The following is a 21361-nucleotide window of genomic DNA, read 5'->3' as shown; positions in this document are numbered from 1 at the left end:
ATATGTATATATATATTCATAATAATATATATTTATATAAGAAGCTATACGAAATAAATAATACATATACAAGAACCATACAAACTTCAAATCACCGTTCACTTTTTAATGTATAACAAGTATTCGAATCTCTAGACATTAATAATATTTCTTTAATAATATATTACAGAAAGTATATAAATTGCACATAATTACACATATTACAAATGTATATTTGTTCAACGATTTTTCCTCGTTTTACGAAAAGATAAATCACTTGTTTGTTCCACTGACCTTAACATTTCTTAAAATGGTCTGGCACTTATTTTTATCGCGATGTTAAGTATATGACGTTCCTATTCGCATTAATAGTATTGTGCGAGAGATTCAAGTCACAGAAACTTCCTTGCTCACTTACTAGAAATACCTACATAAAATTATAAGTGGTGTTTCGATCTTTGATAAATGAAATAACATATTGACTACGCAGGTACTGTTTCGATTAGAGAATTGGTAGAATTGGTCAAAAATTTCGTAAGTTGCTCGAAAACATATCTCAGAAAACGAATTAAATATTTTCGCTAATAAAGGACTTATATTTATATCGTCCCGTTATACGTAATGATGATTCATCTTTTAAAAACAAAATTTTGTTAAACTCACTTTCTAAATTAAAATCAGATCTACTAAAATATTGTATAAGCTATCTCTCATGGTGGACGGTGGAAAATAATCTTTAATCTATAATCTATCAAGATATGATGACACGAAAATAAAATTAAAAATAATTTAATAATTAACTTATATTATCCCTGTAAATGATGTCGAAAAAAATTTCGAAATATTTTTTCCGAAGGTCAACTAGGATGATCTTCGACTATATGAATCTGTTGATATAAAAAATGAAAAATAAATGTGAAAATCTGTGTAAATTTTACTTATATAATATTTATAAATATAACAACATTCTTTGCTGATAAATGTTACCTCAGACAAGATAGCCCAATTTTCACTTTCGCTGTGTACTGTCAAACGAAGTATCAATATTTTCCCTAATTTCGGATCTACTGTTCCTTGGGCAATCCCAAGTGCGTCAAACTTTCCTAATTATAAACAGCGTTATAGATATATTATTAATTACATATGTCTATTCATATAACATTGTACAATACCTATAATAACATAACCATCCTCGGTAATGTCGTTACTGTTTCTGTTCATGGATGCAGATATCTTTGTAAAGACCTCTACTGTAGTGTTATAAAATCTATCAGATGGATGCTCAGGATTTCCACTTCTAAATAAGTACCTGCATTACAAAAAATTAACGTCATAATTACTTGTTGCATAAAATATGATACATGTTTAAAATACCTTTTTATAAAAATAGGATGGGAAAATTTGAATTTTAAATGGTCTCCAGGTTGCGGCAAAAGACCCCAAAAGAATGATTCACCTTTATAGGCCTTTTGTAATGTATATTGTTTGTAAGGTTTAATTTGTGTTTCTACTATCGCTTCTGGATTTTCGTGCGCATAATATAATGTTATTTTTCCAAATTGTTTATCCTAAACATAACATTTATAATAACTATAGAATATAGAAAGAAAAACGGAAATACCATATGTGTAATTGTTTTCCTTTTAATATATGTACCTTCAATTTCTGTACTTTTCCTTTCAGCGAGGAATGTGTTCCTATATGTTGAAAAAGCGAAGGTTTGTAGTGAACCCATAATTCTGCTTTAGCCATTTTACAATGTTTCTAAAATATACAAAACATTGATTAACATAAATACATTACATACAAACATAAATGTCTTTAAAATATATTTCTTCCTAATTCGCTATTAAGTGTATACACTTACACTATCTTTGTCAAGACTACAAACTTTAGTTGATACCAAATGATCTAATAACCAGTCAACTGGTTTATCGTTATGAAACATTAAAAAAAATTGTATCAACCATGGTAGTTCCGCGCATTTAAATAACTTTCCTGATAAAAAATTATGAATATAAAACAAAGCAATTAATTTTAGCAATTAACATATCAATATCAATATAACATACCAATAAATCCTAATTGACAAAAGTCCAAAACAAACCAATTTTCTTTAGTTGCTATCTTTTGTAGTGCAAAAGATTTCATTGTTGTTATAAAATTCTTTTTAGCTAAAATATCATCTTCTAGTTGTACATAAAATGTTCCTTTTGTCTGAGCGTATGACATAAGAAATGCAAAATCTAAATTCTGCTTTGACCTCCAAACAACTCTTTGGTGGTCATCGCCTAAAGTATCGTGCAATTTGGATAAATCTGGATAATAAGATGCAGATGGAGATATTACATCAATTACACCAGCTTCAAATTCAGTTGGGAACCTGAGATACAAACAAATAAATTGGATACATTAAGAAATGGATAGAATCAAACACTGCTGTTTTTCACATATAACTTACTGAACTTCAATTTGTTTTGCAACATATGTTACATATTCCAAATCTGTCTGTAAAAATATATATGAATGATACATAGATAAAAATAGCTATAGTGCAATATTTCAAGGCAGCTTTGTTATTATCTTACAAATACTTACTTCTGCAATTAACACGATAATTAAAGTATCTGCTGTCTCCACAGAATTCATGCGATCTAATAAATTTTTAAGTGTTGCCATTAAATAACTTTGTACTTCTCTTTTAACTGTTGGTACACCAAGTACCATGCTAACTCCAGTGCGACCTTTACTCTGTACAAATGCTGGACGTAGACTATTAGGATCGTTCAGAAAATGAGGAAGAAAATTATATATAGATGGCAATTTTATGTTGGTCACATTTGATGTAGCATTGTTAAGTAAAAATTGAAGATCTGGCAAAATGTGATTGTTCTCTATTAATTGCAATAACTGATGTGACAATAAATTTATTTCTTCTTGACTTGTAATATATTTAGCATGTAAATGTTCCAATTTAGCTTGTAATTCTGCGATACTATTTTGCAAAACTGTTTCTTCATGCAACTCTGATGGTGATAAAAGGTTTAGAATGGCGCATGGTATTAATACTATTGAGAGTATGATCAAACATCGTCTTCTTATGGGTGTCAGAGCTACAAAATGAGGCGTCATCTTCTTGATACTAAATTCTACATGGTTATAGTCATAATCTTGTGGAATAAAAACAAATTCTCAATGATATCACATTATAAGTTCACACCATGGGGAACCTAAAATATATTGATATGTGTAAATGCATTGTAATTAAACAACATGAAAGCTGAAAAAATAGAAAATCATGAAAATCTAAATGACATTAGAAATGAAAGATTAAAGTAACATCAAATTTCAGATAGCACAAAATAATAAATTAAAAATTATATATTTGTTATTATCTATAAAAATTATGTACGAAATATGAAAAAGGTAAACAAATTGTTTACAGATATACGATCATTTCCAAAATTGTACATTGAAAAGGAAAGCATCATTTGCATCAAAAACAGGAAAGAAAAGATCATGACAGGAATATATCTACTATACTTTTAGTGTTTCGTTTTCCGAAGATTAATATTTACCATGAAACATCATATAGTCTTGAATTCTTCGGATAATGACAAAGCAAAACTTATGAGACTTACTAGATTTAACGAATATCATTATCGATTATGAAGTGTTCATTTTAGACCGGTAGTTTTCTTCGATGAAAACCAGTATTATTTTCTTTTAATCGACAGTAGCATTTTGTTAATAACCTGTAAACTTAACTTTTTCTAAATATTATAATTTATTTGATCAGAGATTTGATTATATTGTGCTATTTTCAATTAATGTCCAATATAATCTCGGTAAAGACAATTTTCTTACTCGAAATTGCTCAGGGGAAAAAATTTTGGTCGATCGTTTCAGTTCGTTCTGATTCATTTTACCACTAACGCGTCATTCGATTTTTTCCATTCTCTTTCTAATGTATATCACGTATTTTTATATAAAAATCGTATAAATTATATATTATGGTAAATTACTAACATTGGTTCTACATACGTATTATAGCATAACCTATTTTACTACAACAATACAAATTGGAGAGTAGCAGCACCAATAGCAGTGATACTTGTAAATTTTTAATAAAATGATAAAACGACTAAAAATGTAAATTAAAATGTACTCTTTTTACAGCATACTTTTCAATTGATTGGAAAAATAAACTTGTTTATAATTTTAGAAAACAATACATGAATAATTTTCAATACACTACAGAACAGTTAATCGAAAGTTGTATTCAAATTTGAAATAACTCATTTCGATACAAATTATCTATAAAATAATATAGATATATAGATATTCAAGTTACATAGGTACTCAATTTGAATCGTAAGTTTACATCGTGCGCATGAAGTCTAGTTTGCATGATTATCGGTTGATGAAAAGAAGGTGGAATATGAGAATATAAGGCACGGGTGATATAAGACGGCAATCGAGCGCTACAAGCGGCAGAAGTGTCTCATATTGTTGATAAATTTCATTTACTTTCTTTCGTTCGTCCAAATAATTTGACAGGAAAAATATAATCGCTGTTTTGCGTTTCGTTAATGTATCCGACAATAACAATTGTTTTACAAAATGTTAAGTAAAATAGTTGATATGACATACTATCGATTCATAGTCTGATTGGTTAAGCCAGTGTTCAATGCAAGTATGGCCGCCCTGCCGTCACCCACGCAGGTATATTATAATTTTTATAATTTTATCAGGCTATAATATTCAATATACTAGATCTATTATTAATTAGATTTTTTGAAAGATTCATCTTTCTTCCGTATAAAGCGACACCACCTTTTGCCATGCACATTCTAAATACAACCGTATTTGTGTCGTCAGTTACTTAAACTTCTTTGACAGTACATACAAATAATCTTTCGATAAATCTACATTAAATACATTATCTCCTCCATGTACTTCTTGATAAACTTTTTAATAAAATAGTTATAACTTACATATCATAAAACTTAATAATTTGAAGCTTTTATTCATATATTTGTTAATGTTAATATATTATACATTTGCGGCAATTATATTTGCGGCAATTTGTGTGAGTTATTTATGCATAATACTATTAACAGTTTGTCATATGATACAATTTATGATATAATAGGAGTGAATATATACATATATATATATATACATTTAATAAATTTGTTTTTATACAGGTGGCTGGAAGCCATACTGCTATATATGAAGCTTATTATAACCAGGTATAGTTTTATGTACTTTCATATAGTAATATCTTATATGTTTATGTATCTAGATGGTTTGAAATTAAATATTTGTTTAATATGTTATATGACGCATGACATATAAAGGTGGATCCAAATGGATATGGACGAATTGGTGCGATGGAAGCTGCAAGATTTCTTAAGAAATCCCAGCTGAGTGATGTTGTATTAAGTAAGATATGGGATATGGCAGATCCACAATCACGTGGATCATTAGACAAATCTGGTCTTTTTGTTGCTCTCAAACTTTGTGCATTAGCCCAAGCAGGAAGAGACCTTAGTATGTCAAATTTAAATATAGAATTGCCACCTCCAAAAATGGTAAACTGTTATATTATTTAATACACGAAATAAATTATTTTACTTATTGCTGTTATATATTTTTAGGGTGATATTCCTGTAATATCTCAGAAAAATCTAGTAAATACTGTACCAGTAATAACATCTGTCAGTAACGGAGATTGGTCTATTAAACCCTCAGAAAGAGCCAAATATGATCAACTTTTTGACAGTTTGCAACCTTCAAATGGATATATACCTGGGAATAAAGTAAAGGATGTTCTTATGGATAGTAAACTTCCTTTGGATACACTTGGAAAGATTTGGGATCTTGCAGATATGGATAAAGATGGTATGCTGGATAGACATGAGTTTGTTGTTGTAAGTAACTTACTCTATAATATACAAGATGGTTATAATAAATTAATTTTTTATTTCTATAATGTAATTTGATGTATTATTTATTTAATACAGGCTGTGCATTTAGTGTATAAAGCTTTAGAGAAATATGCTATACCAAGTGTACTTCCACCAGAGTTAATGCCACCAGCAAAAAGGAAAGATTCTACAACACCAGTACCAAAATCTCCTGCGCCAATTGCTGTAATTACAACAGTCCCACCATCTATTCCACCTCTGCCTAATGTACCTCCAGTGAAGAGCATGGTTGGTTTGGATACGGTAAAGGTATTTCGATTGTTAAATAAAAATAAAAATTAAATATTCTAATCCTAACATAAAAATATACGATATAGACGAATGTACAGTGGGTAGTTTCATCTGAGGATCAAATAGCAGCGGACAAACTATTTTTGCAAGCTGATCTAGATATGGATGGGTATGTCTCAGGTATTGAAATCAAAGATGTCTTCCTTCAAAGTGGACTTCCACAGACTATCTTAGCTCATATATGGTACATATATATTTTAATTATACTGTTTACTGGTTAGTAAAGGATAAGGAAAAAATGAAAGAAATTTCTTACTTATTTTTCAGGAGTCTTTGTGACACATGTCAAAGTGGAAAGTTAAATAAAGAACAATTTGCTCTAGCTATGTGGCTTATTAAACAAAAACTCAGGGGTGTTGAACCACCCACAGCTTTGAGCCCTGATATGATACCACCATCCATGCGAAAATCAACTGAATCTGTTGTGGTAAATATCTTACTGTATCAAAATAATTCTTTCCTTCCTTCTTAGTTATTTATATCTTTTTTTTTTTTTTTTGCAACATCATGCGTTGTTTTATTTCAAAGAAATAGTGCACAATACAGTCAATGTATTGTAAAACGTTTACGAGTTTGAAATGCCCTCCAAAACACAATCATGAATACAACAATTATCAACATTCCACCAATCATAATAACACTGTAATTTATTTGTAGTTCCATTTCTCCAGTTACATTTAATTTTATTACACCAACGATTTCATTTCTTTGCCAGCAACTGTAAACAGAGTCATTATGAATTGTATTTAAAGTATTATTGTTTAATTCGATTTAATAACTAAATAACTATTTACCTATATATATTTGCATCTTGAAATTTTAATGATTTGAAAATTATATGCATCTGCGAATTAAAATAAATTCTTCCTTCAGATTGGTCTTTTACAATAGACGGATTTAAGATTTCGTCATCTATTTTCCAATTAATTGGTACATCTGTATTTAAATTTCTGAAAAAGTAAAAGAAAGTTTGAATGTGTTTCTTTAATTTTCAATGATAATTTACCCTGGACACACAAGAACTGCTTTTTTATCATGTTTTTGATAAATTGTTGTGCGTATAACTGGCGGTGATGGAGCGGGCATTCCTTGAACCATAGAATATATACCAGCACTATTATTTGCACTTTCAAGTACATTTCCCTTCTTATCCCGTACTTCGAATATTATATTTTCTGGACACTTTATCTACAAGGAAGTTATGTAAATTTAATTGTATATTAAATATTAAGCACTACGGGAATTATTCTTATTTGCATAATAATTAATAATACCTTACAATAGCGCACCATAATTTCTGTTTTTCTATCTTTAATATTCAAAATGTCCGAAGCTTTTGGCAAATATTTACTTTTACAAGGTATTTTGTTTCTAAATAAACGTAAAACCATTTTGATTTTATCATTCATACTTTTATCTATAATTTGATCCCGAATTGTGGTTGTAGTTTCTATTGTTCCATTTTGTTCATTCTCTGCGGCTAAATGTTACACATTTTGAAATTTTACGATAGATAATGCATAGTACAAAAAAAAGGTATACTTTGCCGTTTATAATCCGTAAGTTGTTTCTTTTCTATTATACTTTTCTTGTTGACATCTGCACGTGAAGAAACAGTACAATATCCATACCGAACTTTTTTACCAACTACATTACAGTTAGAACATAAAGACCATTTAGTCCATGTTGTATAGATATTTAAATTATATTCTGATACAATATTTTTTGGTATTGCATGAGGCATATTGGGTGCTGTTGTAGGATATACAGTTTTTACTCCTTCAAGATCAGTGTCAATGGATATATAGTAATATATTGATAATGTATCCCCAAATTTACACCAATATTGACCAGCTTGTTCAGACTGTAAAGACTGCTGTATTATTATGGCAAAAAATATTTATTTACTAAATTGTACCTTAATGTTATGTATTATCAATGATCTGTCTTTTGGGGAAATGAACAAATTATCTGATTCTATAAGCCTGCTTGTATCATTGCTGACAGTATTATTGAAATACCATTCTACATCATCACTAACATAGATTTCTATTGGAGAGATACATATTTGACATTTTAATCTGAAATTGGTGTATTAGTAATATTATTATTATAAAATAAGTAATAAGGATATTCTTCTCATCATACGTGACAAGTGTTCCTTCTAGGGCTTCAAACGCTATTGGATACATCATCTTTTCTGTTCCAATTTCGTTATATATCTTTTTTAAACATTCATAATATTCCTGCCATAACTCCTTGTGTATCTTTCTAAGTGTTTCATTTGCTCTTGGATATTCATATTCATTAATATCAAGGAGAAGTTCACTCTCTTAATGGAAAATAAAAGGCTACTATATTTTTGCTGAAAAATGGCAAAAATTATTACCTTTTTGTTTATTCAATTTTTTGTTTATTTTTTTACGAAGTTCACTATATTTTTTCCATAAACTTATTCCTATTACAAAATTAGAAACTATATTTAATAAGAAATAAAGATATAACAACAATTTTAACCGCATCTTATAGTTTCATGAAACTTGACATACGTTTTTCAATTTTTTATCTATTAGAAAGATGTTACTTCTTTACACTGAAATCAACAAACATGTCAAAATGTAGTAAATGTAATTTAAATGCATTGGAAATATGTTCATTATGTAAAAGGGAAAACAATTTGGATATGGCAAGTTGTATAACAATTGTGCCTGTCTTAATACATAATAAAACGCCAATAGTTACCTTGAAAAGAGAAAAGGCGAGAAATGTTATGTTTGCAAAACAGTTACAAATAGAAGCAAGAAAAGCAAAATTAATATCTTTGAATGATACAAATGATCCAGAAAAAATCAAGCCCAAAACTCGTCGTGAATACATAGAAGAATTCATAATTAACACAATAAATGACAGCACCTTTATTTCTATAAACTGATTTAATATGAGGTATATAATTCGTTGAAGAATTGCAATGCTTCCTCTAAGCTGGATAGCAGTAGCAAGAAAGAATTAATTTTTTATACCCTGTATTGACAAAAAAATGTGTTGAATTGAATTGTATAAAAGTTATTAAATTATTTGGTAGTTTTTTGTAAATGATATAGAATTTTACTTATTATAAAGAATTATATCCCAATAAAAAATATTTTAGAACTGTTTAAAGTTATTTAAAATATTTAGATAGTTGAAATATAGAATGTATTAATTTTGTTACAAATTACATATGACATTTAAGTTCTAACTTGACATATGTTTTTATATATTATTATACGCACACACAAAATATTTGCACTGTCATTATGTAATTAAATCATCGTTTCATATAACCTATTTCCCTTTTTCATTTTCAATAAGATGTATTTTCATTTTTAGGAAAACAATAATGTCTCTGGTTATTCAAACCCAGAATTGGACATGATAAGTAAAGACATAGCAGAACTTGTAAAAGAGAGGCAAAGTATGGAACAAGATATAGCACAAAAGGAAGCTGATATTAAGATAAAGAATGGTGAAATTAAAAGTTTACAGAGCGAACTGGATACACTTGCTGCTACATTAAAACAATTAGAAAATCAGAAAGGTGAAGCACAAAAGCGATTGAATGATTTAAAAGCTCAGGTAAATAACATTTTAATTTGGTATATTTGGATGATTTGCTTGTTGAATGTACAGCTTTGCTTACATATGAAATTAGAAACATGGATTTGTGAATTGTATATAATGCTTTTGTTAAAATATGTAAATAATTAAGTGTACTACAATTTTTACAATTTAGAAATTATTATTTGATACAAATTAAGTTTTAATAATATAATTTAACACTGCATATTGTATTATTACACTATCATATGTTTTACAAATTATTTTTTTGCATACAAAATAGTTATCAATTAAGGAAAGAGGTATAAAATGTAAGAGTCTTTTCCTGTATATAATATTATTTTTTTAATATTTTCGCATATTTCATAGTATAAGTTATACGATACTTAAAATCATTTTTATACATATAGCATGTTTTACATTATATAATTATTTCTCTTCGTACATATTGACTGATTTATTTATTTATGATCTTTCTCCGATTACTTTTTTTTTTTTTCAATGAATATAATTTATATTTTATATAATAGAATATTTATCCATTTATTTTATTGTTTTATTTTATAATGTGTTTAGATCCTTCATTATGATTTAGTTTTATTATGTTTTATTATGTTTGGCTTATAGAAGACAGAAGTAGATAAAGATTTGAGTGAGGTCGAGCAGAAGATACGTGAAGAACAGAAAAAGGTACATCAAAAATTTCTACTTTTAATGAAGGGCAGGTACGGTTGCGAAACACAGATTCTATTTCTCACTACTATGAAATAGTGGCTACAATTCTTTAGTATTTATAGCTTCATCAAGTATAATACTATAAAATGATAAAAATCGGGATAGCTTTTTACAAGAATAATGATAAACCTACAAAAATTTGAAAATAAAAATATTTATGATTTCATTTTGCGTATTAATTATATTCAGAAAATAATTATATGGTACTTTAGTTATATCTATATAAGCATATGTATAAAATATAAATATATAAGCTAATAATTTAATATATATATACACCACACATTATTTTAGAAAAAGCTTTATTCGTTTCCGTTACATCTGCATAGTTAATGCTAGTGCTTTGCTGCATTGCATGATAAACTGGTTGTAGCATAGATTGCCATCAAAAGAATTATATTTGCTTACAACTTTGTGTTTGAGACTCCAGTCTAGTAAAAATGATGAAATCATGTTTTAACTTTATAAAAACATTTCATATAAATCTATATGCTAAATTTAATTTTTCTCAAGATTGATAAAAATACAGGTATTTAATCTAGATTTGAGTCTTAAATTTTTATAATTGTATATAATATTTTTCTGTATCTAAAAATATATGTTGATAATTGCAAATAATCAAGTGTAGATATAACACTGTACGTTATTAACAATATGTAATTTATATATATATTATTGAGTGACTATAAACTTCATCAAATTATATATTTAGTCTTATATATAGTCTATAAGTTACATATATATGTATATGTGTATCTACGAATATACTTAACATATTACAGAAATATACTTTTATACTTATGTCATAATAAATGGATTATTGTATATAATACTTTATTACCATTAATAATAGGTTGATAAATTGCGTCAACAAGCAGAAGAGCAAGAATCGGTGTTGCGTGCTCAAGAAGAAGAACTGAATTTTAAACGACAAGAATTGGAAGGCTTGAAACAAGAAGAACAGCAGTTAGAACAGCAACAAAATAAAAGCAGGGACCAATTAAATGAACTCACTAAAAATTTGCAGGATACACAGTTGCAAATTTGTCAAGCAAAAGCAAAAATCACTCATTTACAAGAACAACAACGGCAAATGAGTGACGCAATTGCACTTTATGACTCTGCACTTGCAGCTGGGGATGCCACGCTTGTACCTGATACTAGTCTGCAATTTAATCCCGAAATTGAAAACTTAGAGTATGTATTTAATATATGCATTTCTTAATTGTCTTTGTAACAATATTACTTTATTATTTCTGTGTAAAAATCTATAGATATGAGAAAGCAAGTGAAGAAGATAAGATTCAAAATAAGAAAAACGTTCAATTTTCTAATACAAATGGAGCAACAATGGATGGGTTCGAACAAGATCCTTTTGCGGAACCATTTAATAATGCATCAACACCGGATCCATTTGGAAGTGCATTTTCATCTCCAAATACTACTGTAAGATCTTTCAATTGAAATAATTACCTATATTATTATGGATAATTCCTAACGTAGCAATATATTTACAATTACAGGGAGGAGGAGGAGGAGGAGCAGGGGGATTCACGTCTGACCCATTTAGTGTATTTGATGATAGCAATGCCGTTGTGAAACAGGATCCATTTGATCCATTTGGAGATGGAAAAAGAAATGATACTAAAGCTACCACTACGACATCAGTAAGTCATTATAGGAATAATAAATTCTTTCAAGCTGTATAGCTATTATTTGGTTTATTTATTAGTTATTTTTCTCGTAGGCGACAAAAGATCCATTTGGAGATGATCCATTCGCAAATCTTCATGCACCGCCTCGACCAGAAAGCCCTAGTCCTGCTCTCCCTCCTAAAAAAGCAAAACAACCTCCACCACGACCAGCACCTCCTCGACCGTCTCAAGGACCTACCGGTCCTCTACGAGCAGCACCGGCACCGCCTACACCTTCTCCTACACCTGATCCCTTTGCAAATGCTTTCTCTGCTCAACAAGGCATAATAGATAACAACAACAGTAATAATTTTAATACGTCTACTGGATTTGCAGATTTTGCTAATTTCGATTCTAAGGTATGTACTTTTACGTTTTCAAGTGTCATATAATATTGTTGAAAATTATGCTCCTATTTTATCAGTTGGTAGAACAATTATTTTCTTGGCACTCTGAATTGTATTAACCAATCTCCTTTCTTTCTTTTTAAGTGTTCCAATATATCTTCCTCGGCATATCCCTTCCTTCCTCAGTTTTATCAATGTCCAGTACGTTGTATGCTGTTACTTTACATTTGTTTTAAATACAGTTATTTTTAACGAAAGTGTAATATATTGATAATGACTTAAACATTACTTAAACTACAATGCTATTTTACATAAATAGTGATATGATACTTAACTCACATTTCTAAACTACGAGTTACTTAACATTACTATATAATATGTCATTTTAATATATTACAATATTATTTTGTAAAATATATTTATATTAAAAAAAAGATTAATTATATTTTTTGTTTTATATTTAGGTAGAAGCTGCACAATTTTCAGTTTATTCATTGATCCGACTCCTGGAGCATGCTGTCTACAAATTAATTAATTTGTTCTCTTTGTTCCAGTATTCTATTTTCTTTTTATAATATTGCATGGAAATTTTTACATTATTTAAATAAAATGTTCGAGTTAATTCGACCAATGATTAATGTCATAGAATCGTTGAACACATTCAAGTGTTATTTATTCGTGAATGGTTTAAAAAGCGTTGATAATCAGTTGATTACTAATTGATTAATTTAATGACATACTACAGATTATTGCGTGTTAGTGTTTTTTATTATAACAAAATCAAAACGAATGAACTCGAATATTTTGACTCGCTTGCAATTGAGTATATTCTAGTATTCAACAACAGCCACGTATGGTCCAGCAGCCTGACGATAACCAGCGGTTCTTGCGCTATTCTTTCTACCTTTTCAGTAAACGAAAATTGACCACTGAAAAAAACCTGCTTCAGCCGGAACCAACACTGACACGAACGGCACCACCCAGACCAACCAGCAGAACACACACAGTATCAACGGTAACTCCAAAGCTGCCGGATTTCACGGAAGATCCCTTCAGAGACTATCGATACGAAGATCCCTTTAACATACCAGATCCTTTCGCCGATGACGCAGAAGATCATAACGCGAATAAGAGTGAAACAACGGCTGGCAACGTGGATCCATTTAGTTACGGAACAACCTCGGTACTCTCTCGTAAAAATTCGTTCACCAAAAGCTTTGATATTGATTTCTCAAATACCTTTCCTCTGACTAAAAGCAAGTCTGAGAAAGACAATGCTAAATTCGATACTGATTTCGTGAAAGCATTCTCTGACGACAACAGAAATATAAAGACCATCGACTCTGATGCGTTTTCAAACTTCAAGATAAAAACGGTCGACATAGATGAAGCATTTTCCACCAAGAATGAAAAATCTGCCAGAAGGCACGGACAAGATTTAGCACACAATAGATCTAAAACTACTTTTAATGATAAAAAATCGAAAAATGACATGGGTAAAATTTGGAACGGTAACAGTGCTGCACCACCTCTCTCGTTGAGCGAAGAAGAGCAATTTGTTTGGGCATCTCAACAAAGCTTAAAGACCGAGGAGGAAAGGCGTAAGCGTAAACAGCAAGAAGAGGCTGAATTAGCTTTAGCCCTTGAGCTAAGCAAGCAAGAAAAATCCGGGAAATTGTAAATTTAATCAGTAAAAGCACTTTCTGTTTGATTTATTTTATTGAATTGAAACATATACATAATATATATATATATATACATATATTTTCGGGCACAACGACTTTACGAATCTTCATAATGAAATCAGAACTGAAAGATATATGATATGTTAACTTATTATTAATAACTATGAGATCTGTGCTAATGAAAGGCTATGAAGGATAATCGTGTAATGCTTATTTTTAATACTACTTAGCATATCATAATCACGGTGGCACGAAAACAGAAATTGAATCAAGCATACATGCATCCAACAGTTTATAGAAACATTAATTATGTAACATCAAGAAACATTTCACTGCATATGAAGTCAGTTTTGGATGTGATCTTCTTGGTTTTCATCCGATACAGGATACATTTAAGTATTCAACTATATAGTTACAAACAAATCTCTTGATGTATTGAATACTATTTGAACATAAAAAAAAAAAAAAAATTATATTGAACCGCGCGCTCTTTTCGATACTCTGGTTTACCACAGAGGAATCGATCGATTTTGTAAAAAAAAGTAAAAGAAAAGGAAAGATTAATCATTGCCTTGCAATATCGAATTCTAAGATAATGACACTTATATACTCGTAGTTGGTTGTACACTATCGCTAACGTTAAATTAGCATGTATAAAAGCAAAATATAATGGCAGATTATTGGATTGACAATAAAAAAAATGTTATGTACACGTATTCAGTGAGTTCAAAGTGAGCGGATTAGTAATATAAATGGTTATCCGCATTTGAGCAGATAAAAGATTCTCAACATCGTTATACGAAGTACACTTTAATATATATAATATACATCTGTACATTTGCGAATAACAGCGGAGTGTAACATTTCTGTTTGTTTGATCAGCACTATTAACGATGTCTTATGCATGATACTCTAACTCGGTACATGTCTTCGTCAATATATACCGGAAGGCATTGAATAAGCGACATAAAAAAAATCATTCTGGCTATATAAACGTTACTAGGTAGAAATACACAAAACATACGATATATAAAGATTATTAAAAAAATACTGTTACATATTAGTATCCTTTTCGACATGTTATTATTGTGTATAAGAAAGATCAGTTACTGATTAACATAAAAATTTTGTGTTTCACTCTAAATAGTACTAAAACTGCAATAAAATCCGAATGAAATTTTTTGTTCTTTTTTTCTTTTTTTTTTTTTTTTTTAATAGTCTCTGGACTTAATGAACAGATGATGAATAGAAGGTGCGAATAGTAAACAATGGTATTTGTTATGTTGTAGTAGTGTAAGTGAACCGTTCCAATAATGTTTGTGAGAATGCCGTCTGATTCAGCCTTCGGTCTTAGTACGTCCCAAAGAAATAAGGTGTTCAGATAAAGCGTAGCTCCGTGTTTGTCCCCGAATAATCTCGCGTAGCATGGAATCGTTCGAATCAAACACAAAGAGCCGCGTGTATCTTTACTTTTACTATTATAATCATATAACTTTACAACGACAATGTATTACGCATGCTGTATATATTTCTATCTGTATTATTTCATGGTAATTATTATAATAATTATGTTATTGTTATACCGCTATTATGATTATTGTTATGATTACTACTATTATTATTATTATCAACATCATCAGCAGCAGCATCAACATCATCATCATCATCATCATCATCATCAGCATCAGCATCAGCATCATCGATAGTGTAATAACTATATCATAAAAATACCAAGCGTTGTCAATATATCATTTACCAGTGAACAAAAAAGGAAGAAGAAGAAGAAGAAGAAGTAAATGACTGTAAAATCGTATTATATTATGTGTTACTGATATAAATATGGTATTATTGTGTATCGATATCGTTGCTGTTTTGGATGCTTCGAGAGTATACATACATGCATACATCACACAGTGGCAAAAAAGTAGTAACTCGCGGGAATTGAAGACGTGTGTGCCAGAATGAATATTTATCGGAATAAACCAAATGACCTAAGGCCGCCACGCTTAATTCCAATAATTTAGAGGGCCTCGTCCAAAGAGTCGAATTAATCTTCGGTTGTACGAACTATATTTTACTAGTAGTAATGAATGATACATCGTTTGACGAAATTTCATTATATCTATTCCCATCGTTTAATATTTAACAACGATATTTCTATAATTATTTTACAAGATGATATTATTCTTTTCTTGCTATTAATTGAATGATTAGATTTTTATTCAAAATGAATGAATATTATTCTAGAATGCTCTCAATTTATTATATCGTTTAAAATGTTTTATTTTTTAAAAGTAATTCCTATTCTTTCTGTAAATCTCATGTGTAAATTGTGTAGCCTTTAGATTACTACAAGATATTTATTTGATAATTATAATGCAAGAAAGTTGGAACAATAGAAGAAATAAAATTCGTTCGATGATCTTTGTATTTTTTCCGCAGATCTGTTTGCATATACCACAAGGTGAATGTACTGGTAGAAAAAATAATAGACTTTAATGAAGAGCATACATATGTATACATGAGATAAATCGAAGTATATACATATACGCAAGCACTACTGAATAGCGTATTTAAAATGCGTTTAGGAAACCTGACTGCGACATGTTTAGACTATGTATAAATAGAAAACGCTTTATTCCATTTTGTTTTTGTTAATACTTAAAGGACGATGAGCATATACAAGTGCTACTAAGTTAGAACGAACATTGTAACAATACATTTGATTTCAGTGATTCGATATCTATGGAAATTTGTATTTAAATGCGAAAAACGTCTGTAATCTTCTTTTTATTGGCATACCTTTTTAAAAAAAGGTATTTAAAAAATTATTCTATGCCCCGTTTTAATTAAATTATACTTTATAATGATACTTAAATTATGCAGAAAATTGTTAGTGAAATTGGAACGATGAACGTACTTGTCCATTAAGTTTTAACAATAAAGTTACGTTACAATGATACAAGTAAGATGAGATTATTAATATCGTTATTGATAAGAAAAAACGTTGATATCGTTGTTACCAATGTGCAGGTGTGCTAAGTGAACAGGTGTGCAAAATTATTAAAATCTCTTTCGTTCATGCTACGTTTGTCACGCTAATTTGTTCGATGCAACAGAACACTATCCATGGAAAGTTGCAAAATAATGAACGTCGAATATGAGTTTATTTATCGATATCATCGTGCTCCTCTACGCTGTTTCAATATTCTCGACGATATCCTTTATCTCTAACATAGTCAAAACGATCGACGTAACATAAATTATTATATTACGTATCGTTAAAAGCGTTATTCCCTCATTTATTTTGTATATTTCATTATTTCGATATTCGAACATTATTTCAACAATGAATGTTCTCTCTGAATATGTTTTCCTTCCTTTTATCATCTTCGTATCTTCTATAAAATGAAATTTAATCTTTTCTGCGTCGACTTTGTCCGTCAAAAAAATATATTTCTATACTATTATCGAAAGACATATTTTATAAAAATAACATGAAAAAAAAAAAATGTCAAAGAAATTTCAGTATCATCGCGTCGAGAATGAGGATAACATCGTTCAGGGGGTCACACAGGCATACCTGACTAAAGAACATTAATATATGTACAATCCATATCGAAATTGTTATAATTCACATGCAAATAACACGAGTTTTCGAATAGTATGTGATAAGGATATGTATGTAAATGTACTTGAACTATGTGTAACTAACTAATTCAAGTTATTAATCACTCGACTGGTGCGCGTTAACGGAAGTCGACTATATACAGTGTACTGTGCACAAAGAATGCTGGTTTTTATATATATATATATATATAATATATATATATATATAAATATATACATACATTTAGCGATTCGAGAAACATAAAAGCGACGTAAAAGAAAAAAAAGGGAGTTGTAGCGATGCTTTGTTAATTTTATGTCCGCGACTCCCTCGCGTAGTAATAAATAAGAGAAAGATGTCGCGTATATCACTTTTGTTCTCTGTGTGTAATCAGCAAAAAAGTACTCACGATGTTACATTAATTATACAAATATACATAAATGTACGTATTTTCGGTAAACAAATTTCTCCGAGAGACTGAGCATCGTAGAAGATCGTCCTTCGAAAGACAGGAATTTCGAATAGAGGTTTCTTCGCGCGCGACTTTTATATTTCCGAGAGCAAGGTTCTCGTTTTAGGTGTTGCCTCTGTTAGATATCTTACCACATGGCAATTAATCTTGTCGACATTATTTTCGAATCATAAAATAACGAAATGCGGCAAGATGCAAAAAGCTTGAAAAAAAATGTTGCTCTATCGATCAATCGGAAGAAGTAACAGGAAAAAAAAGAGAAAAAAAAGAAAATAAAGAAAAAGGGAAGAATTACTTTCGAGGCAGCGTTTGAAAGCTCACCGGAGAAATCTTCACTGTCAAGGACGTGATTGAAAAGTATTCTAGAAATTAGAAACAAATATTCGTCAACTTCAAATTTCCCCGCGAGACCGAAAAACAGTTAGTGGAATCTCGAAGGTGTCTATCATGGACAAACGAGATCCAAATATATACGTAATTGCGTAAGAGTTATCGAAATTTGTTTGCTATTTGTTTAACATCGAAAGAATGCTGTTGCACATGTGTACATGTAGGTGAAACGCACGCCGACAATTTTCTCAATTTTTCATGTATCGCGAAAGTAGAAGATGTTGAGACTGTATTAATAATATACTTTATTGCTACCCACGTGCATTCCAGTGTCTCTAAAATTTGAGTAAGAGCGAGATTCTGTTGTACGAAACGATACTCTTCGAAAGAAAAATGATAGAACAGTATTCTTTGATACAACCAACGTAACGAAATCATAAACTCTTCTTGTTGAAATTATTCGTTGGTGAATTGCAACCTGTACGAGAGGTATTATGTTCCTTCTTCGTTGCTAATGTCCTACCTGATTTTAATAAATAATTTCACTAACATGTCCCATGCCGTATGAGATGACGTTAACAATATAAACATTGATCGGAAACATTTGTTTAATAGAAATATTCTTCTGTTTAATATTAAACTGAAATGAAAAAAAAAAAAAACATTTTATTATATATTCACGATATTTATATAATTAGATATTGTAATTTAATATGTTAATACGATTCGACGATATCATTCGAAATGTTACGTTTCTTACGGTGTCGAACGTGTTAAGTATCTTTGCTCAACGTCTAAGTATCTCGTAAGATATCTATTTCTATTTCGTAGAATGTATCAAGAATGATATGATTTATTGCTTTTTGTGCTACAAGTTGAAAAATCAATTAGAAGTCTGATCATTCGAGACACGCTGTTGTACGCTCTGAATATTCCTGAATGCTCGCTATTTAGCTGGTAACAAAGATAATCTGTTGTTCGCCAAGCGTCTGCCAAAAGTGCATGCGAATAGTAATTTATTATTATCGCTCGTTGGAACTCGCGTTAAATAGACATCGTACAACGCTCGTCGTGATTCTCAAGTGGACGTTATTGATGATCTTTCATCGAATCATTACAAACATGAATATTTCACGAGCATCGTAGAAACTACTTTCTCGCTCAAAAATCTTAAGACAATTATTATATTATATTATATTTATACAATAAAGATATCAAAAATTGTTAGTTATACGATAAAGAAAGTAAATGTTATTGAAACATGCATGCAATTTAAAATTTATAATTTACATCGGATACCAAGGTTTTATTAAAAACGGTAAATGCCATAAGACTTTTGAGTGGGAGTATACATATTTTGATAATTATATCAAAGAAGTTCCCTGAAACGGAAGGAAACGGCTATTCATTCAGTATTCAGTCGTATTTTCGAAACTTCTTTCACATTATCGATTCTTATTAATTTACGACACGTCGTTTCTATATTTTTGCAAATATCGGAAAACTTCAATGGTATCTTTTAAATCGATTATAAACATGTATTTACAACTGGACAAAAGAATACTCAAGCCAATTAACTTTTACGAATTCGATATACACGCTTATATCCTTCGTCTCATTTTTCTTGATAAAAAAATACCAAGTTTATAATCAAGTTTTGTTACGTGACCACTCTGTGGTCAACAACGTTGATTAACAAATATATTGTACCGATGTTACGAGTTCTTATAGGCAAATACCTATATAGCAAATCGTTGTTTAATATAATATAACCCCTTGTACATAATAAGTTTAAATATACAAACATCTGGTTCACTATGTGTACATTAACCTACGTATACTTACTTCTCTCCGTGTTTTATTTCCGATATTCTTCGAAGGGAAAATGAATTTTAAACGTATTTTTCTGTTAATTTTTACTGCTTTCAACATTCTGTTTTTAAGAAACCGTACGATTATATTGATAGTAACATTGGAATTTATTTTAATTAAGTTATTTTTTTACGATTTTTACGAAAACTACACCCCCATTAAGAAAGAATATTTAATCTTATTTTTAATTTCTTGAATTTACATTTCGTAAACTGTTTATACTTTTGCTACCAGTATAAAATCCAGTATAAAAATCCAAAATTTAATAAATCGGATTTAATAGGTTTATTTAAATTTGATTAAATATCGAAGCTATTTTCACCAAGATAATAATAATATAAGTATATTTAATTGTCACACAAAGGAGAAGTTACGGTCCTGAAACGTGGATTTATTTACCGCAAGATGTCATCATTGCGAAAATGCATTCGTACCTAGTCATACCGGTTTTAAATTTAAATAAAAATAGCGTTATTATCGTAGATATGTATTAACCAGTGCCCATTGAATATTACGAGCTTTTCTAGCAAATAAGAGAAAAAGTTAAAATAAAATTTCGTCATATATATGAAATATATAGTGACATATCGATACATAAAATATTAATTAATAATACACACACATAAATACATAAAGATGAATGAATATTATATTCTTAGCATTATTAAAAAATGATTATAGAGTACAAGAGTACGATATATATTTTAAGCTACGGGAACAATACTAACTAAATAAATGCAATATTTTTATGATAGG

General features: G+C 29.5%; 3 protein-coding genes and 1 long non-coding RNA gene across 15 annotated transcripts; 1 reads left to right on the top strand and 3 right to left on the bottom strand.

Annotated features, from left to right (window-relative positions):
* Nucleotides 1-11: 11 nt before the first annotated feature.
* Nucleotides 12-4168, bottom strand: LOC122568948 (alpha-1,3-mannosyl-glycoprotein 4-beta-N-acetylglucosaminyltransferase B). Of its 8 annotated transcripts, none has more exons than XM_043729288.1 (11): nucleotides 3847-4168; nucleotides 3558-3746; nucleotides 2578-3209; nucleotides 2441-2487; nucleotides 2052-2362; nucleotides 1847-1977; nucleotides 1636-1743; nucleotides 1354-1547; nucleotides 1152-1288; nucleotides 967-1082; nucleotides 12-406 (listed from the first exon to the last, which is right to left on the bottom strand). In XM_043729288.1, the coding sequence occupies exons 3-11, from the start codon at nucleotides 3109-3111 to the stop codon at nucleotides 308-310; spliced, it is 1677 nt and encodes a 558-aa protein (XP_043585223.1). In that variant the 5' UTR covers nucleotides 3112-3209; nucleotides 3558-3746; nucleotides 3847-4168; the 3' UTR covers nucleotides 12-307. The 8 variants fall into 8 exon arrangements, with proteins under 8 accessions (XP_043585223.1, XP_043585225.1, XP_043585227.1 ...); XM_043729290.1 differs by having other exon boundaries at nucleotides 3558-3734; XM_043729292.1 differs by having other exon boundaries at nucleotides 3621-3734.
* Nucleotides 4169-4452: 284 nt separating this feature from the next.
* LOC122568943 (epidermal growth factor receptor substrate 15-like 1) lies at nucleotides 4453-14869 on the top strand. 4 transcript variants are annotated; one of them, XM_043729270.1, is made up of 14 exons: nucleotides 4453-4704; nucleotides 5190-5234; nucleotides 5343-5576; nucleotides 5643-5915; nucleotides 6009-6215; nucleotides 6290-6447; nucleotides 6531-6690; nucleotides 9633-9878; nucleotides 10488-10550; nucleotides 11449-11792; nucleotides 11870-12041; nucleotides 12119-12262; nucleotides 12343-12648; nucleotides 13586-14869. In XM_043729270.1, the coding sequence occupies exons 1-14, from the start codon at nucleotides 4678-4680 to the stop codon at nucleotides 14315-14317; spliced, it is 3111 nt and encodes a 1036-aa protein (XP_043585205.1). In that variant the 5' UTR covers nucleotides 4453-4677; the 3' UTR covers nucleotides 14318-14869. The 4 variants fall into 4 exon arrangements, with proteins under 4 accessions (XP_043585205.1, XP_043585204.1, XP_043585207.1 ...); XM_043729269.1 differs by having other exon boundaries at nucleotides 6009-6221; XM_043729272.1 differs by having other exon boundaries at nucleotides 6009-6221; nucleotides 13549-13685.
* On the bottom strand, nucleotides 6736-9121 carry LOC122568950. Of its 2 annotated transcripts, none has more exons than XM_043729304.1 (8): nucleotides 9006-9121; nucleotides 8412-8628; nucleotides 8182-8344; nucleotides 7806-8127; nucleotides 7538-7743; nucleotides 7270-7451; nucleotides 7058-7213; nucleotides 6736-6981 (listed from the first exon to the last, which is right to left on the bottom strand). In XM_043729304.1, the coding sequence occupies exons 2-8, from the start codon at nucleotides 8456-8458 to the stop codon at nucleotides 6810-6812; spliced, it is 1248 nt and encodes a 415-aa protein (XP_043585239.1). In that variant the 5' UTR covers nucleotides 8459-8628; nucleotides 9006-9121; the 3' UTR covers nucleotides 6736-6809. The 2 variants fall into 2 exon arrangements, with proteins under 2 accessions (XP_043585239.1, XP_043585237.1); XM_043729302.1 differs by lacking the exon at nucleotides 9006-9121 and adding an exon at nucleotides 8653-8813 and having other exon boundaries at nucleotides 8412-8595.
* Nucleotides 14870-15829: 960 nt separating the features above from the next.
* On the bottom strand, nucleotides 15830-21307 carry LOC122568960. The gene is made up of 2 exons (XR_006317278.1): nucleotides 20579-21307; nucleotides 15830-19373 (listed from the first exon to the last, which is right to left on the bottom strand). It is a non-coding gene; the product is annotated as an uncharacterized LOC122568960 (long non-coding RNA).
* Nucleotides 21308-21361: the final 54 nt, after the last annotated feature.

The sequence above is a fragment of the Bombus pyrosoma genome, linkage group LG7, assembly GCF_014825855.1.
Source record: "Bombus pyrosoma isolate SC7728 linkage group LG7, ASM1482585v1, whole genome shotgun sequence".
In the NCBI taxonomy this organism is placed as follows: Eukaryota; Metazoa; Arthropoda; class Insecta; order Hymenoptera; family Apidae; genus Bombus; species Bombus pyrosoma.
Note: the sequence above shows the minus strand (reverse complement) of the source record. Positions and strands in the feature narration are given on the sequence as shown.

Bases quoted from the DNA above. Each gene is read 5' to 3' on its own strand.
- LOC122568948 (XM_043729288.1), bottom strand. From the start codon at position 3,111: ATGACGCCTCATTTTGTAGCTCTGACACCCATAAGAAGACGATGTTTG. The intron at 1,978-2,051 runs GTATGTTATATT...ATTTTTTATCAG, and splicing joins TTGTCAATTAGGATTTATTG to GAAAGTTATTTAAATGCGCG. The intron at 1,289-1,353 runs GTATTTTAAACA...TTTGTAATGCAG, and splicing joins CATCCTATTTTTATAAAAAG to GTACTTATTTAGAAGTGGAA.
- LOC122568943 (XM_043729269.1), top strand. From the start codon at position 4,678: ATGGCCGCCCTGCCGTCACCCACGCAG. The intron at 5,235-5,342 runs GTATAGTTTTAT...TGACATATAAAG, and splicing joins ATGAAGCTTATTATAACCAG to GTGGATCCAAATGGATATGG. The intron at 12,649-13,585 runs GTATGTACTTTT...AACCTGCTTCAG, and splicing joins TTGCTAATTTCGATTCTAAG to CCGGAACCAACACTGACACG.
- LOC122568950 (XM_043729302.1), bottom strand. From the start codon at position 8,785: ATGCGGTTAAAATTGTTGTTATATCTTTATTTCTTATTAAATATAGTT. The intron at 8,128-8,181 runs GTACAATTTAGT...CAGTCTTTACAG, and splicing joins TGATAATACATAACATTAAG to TCTGAACAAGCTGGTCAATA. The intron at 7,214-7,269 runs GTAAATTATCAT...TTACTTTTTCAG, and splicing joins GCAGTTCTTGTGTGTCCAGG to AAATTTAAATACAGATGTAC.